The 2,068-nt window shown below is 49.8% G+C and overlaps 1 protein-coding gene across 1 annotated transcript; it reads left to right on the forward strand.

Annotated features, from left to right (window-relative positions):
• Positions 1-1,700, forward strand: kcnf1b (potassium voltage-gated channel, subfamily F, member 1b). The gene has a single exon (XM_012881832.3). The coding sequence runs from the start codon at positions 127-129 to the stop codon at positions 1,444-1,446; it is 1,320 nt and encodes a 439-aa protein (XP_012737286.2). The 5' UTR covers positions 1-126; the 3' UTR covers positions 1,447-1,700.
• Positions 1,701-2,068: the final 368 nt, after the last annotated feature.

Raw genomic sequence — 2,068 nt, forward strand, 5'->3', positions numbered from 1 at the left:
TACCATTCAGGACTGGAAACAGTCTGAAAGATATCAATTTTACGCGTCAAGAATATGGGCATCAGTGTTAGTCAGAGCACCGTTCTTGTGCATTTTTAAGGGTAAACGCCTATTCTCCTGATTACAATGTGGACAGTTCCAAAACCAAAATACAGAAATGCTTTGAGCGAGGAGGGGGACATCACTGTGAACATCGGCGGAGTGAGAGTGGTGCTTTTCGGGGACGATCTGAAGCGCTACCCGGAGAGCAGGCTGGCGGAGCTGTCGAGCTGCTCAGCTCAAAACCCAGAACTTATCGACACCCTGTGCGATGACTTTGACCCGGGCAGGAAAGAGTTTTACTTTGATCGGGATCCCGATTCTTTCAAGTGTATCATAGACGTGTATTACTTCGATGAAATCCACATAAAAAGCGGGATTTGCCCCATATGCTTCATCAAGGAGATGGAGTTCTGGAAGATAGACCAGAGTGTTTTGGATGAGTGCTGTAAAAGTTACCTGAGCGAGAAGGAGGAAGAGCTGAATGAGATTGCAAACAAAGTGAAATCGATTTTGGAGGATCTGGATGTGGATCAGTGCATCACCCGCACGCAGAGATGCCAGAGGGTCCTGTGGAGACTGATGGAGAAGCCGGATTCCTCGTTGCCGGCGCGCATCATCGCCATCGGTTCCTTTCTCGCCATCCTGGTGTCAGCCGTAGTGATGTGTGTAAGCACTATCCCGGAGCTGCAGGTGACGAACGCGGAGGGGAAGCTGGTGGAACACCCGACCATGGAGGCGATCGAGACCGTGTGCATGCTGTGGTTCACGGCGGAGTTCGTGCTGCGCCTCGCCTCGTCCCCGAACAAAGTGCGCTTTGCGCTCTCCATCATGAACATCATAGACTTCATGGCCATCATGCCTTTCTTCGTGGTCATGTCCCTCACTTTGCTCGGTACCACGTCCATGATGGAGCTGGTGAACGTCCAGCAAGCTGTCCAGGCGCTGCGCATCATGCGCATCGCGCGCATTTTCAAGCTGGCACGCCACTCCTCCGGCCTGCAGACCCTGACCTATGCGCTGAAGCGGAGCCTCAAGGAGCTGGGGCTGCTCCTCATGTACATGGGCGTGGGGATCTTCGTGTTCTCGGCGCTGGCGTACACCATGGAGCAAAGCCACCCGGAGACGCTCTTTAGGAGCATCCCACAGTCTTTCTGGTGGGCCATCATCACCATGACCACGGTGGGCTACGGGGACATCTACCCCAAAACCACCCTGGGGAAGTGCAACGCGGCGGTCAGCTTTCTGTGCGGGGTGATCGCCATCGCGCTGCCCATCCACCCGATCATCAACAACTTCGTTGTGTTCTACAACAAGCAGAAAGTGCTGGAGACCGCGGCGAAGCACGAAGTGGAGCTAATGGATCTGAAGTCTGGCGAGCAGGAGCGGAGAAAAAGTCAGGACTGAAAGCCATCGAAATCAGTAGGACCGCTGAAACCCCGTTAACTGTAATCAGAGGTTGTAAAAAATGACTATGACAATGTTTTACAAAAAGACTTTAAGGCTCACAATGACTGGGGAAACTGCAGTATAGTCTTTGTTGCCTTTCGCCTGCATGTTTTGCTTTTTATGGGCGACATGTGATGTGTGGCTTTTGTGTGAAGGCATAAATAAATAAAATAAATTCAGACTTTAGATGCACAATAAACACAGGAATGTCCTGTTTTCTTGTTTTTGGAGTTTAAAAGGAACGGGGAAGCAGATCGTTCACAGCTTAATCACCTTTTTCATACCCATGCAAGATGCCTCAACAAATGATCATTATCGCTCTGTGGTGAATTACCGAAAAATAATTAGTTCAGGCAGAGGCTGTTAGGCAGAGTTGAGTCACCGATCCCATGGCGCAGTGTCTCTTTTATGGGATGCTGTCAGAGGGTCACAAAGGGAAAGTGCAAGCCATTGTTCTTCATTGCCAAAGCTGTTTGGTTGTAGTTAAACCCTTACACAATATGATCAATCAACATACAATCACTGCTAATAACCATGGGATGCAAAGCAAAACACAAGCAGCTTAAAAACCATTCAGTCA

Source organism: Fundulus heteroclitus, unplaced genomic scaffold, assembly GCF_011125445.2.
Source record: "Fundulus heteroclitus isolate FHET01 unplaced genomic scaffold, MU-UCD_Fhet_4.1 scaffold_55, whole genome shotgun sequence".
Classification (NCBI taxonomy): Eukaryota; Metazoa; Chordata; class Actinopteri; order Cyprinodontiformes; family Fundulidae; genus Fundulus; species Fundulus heteroclitus.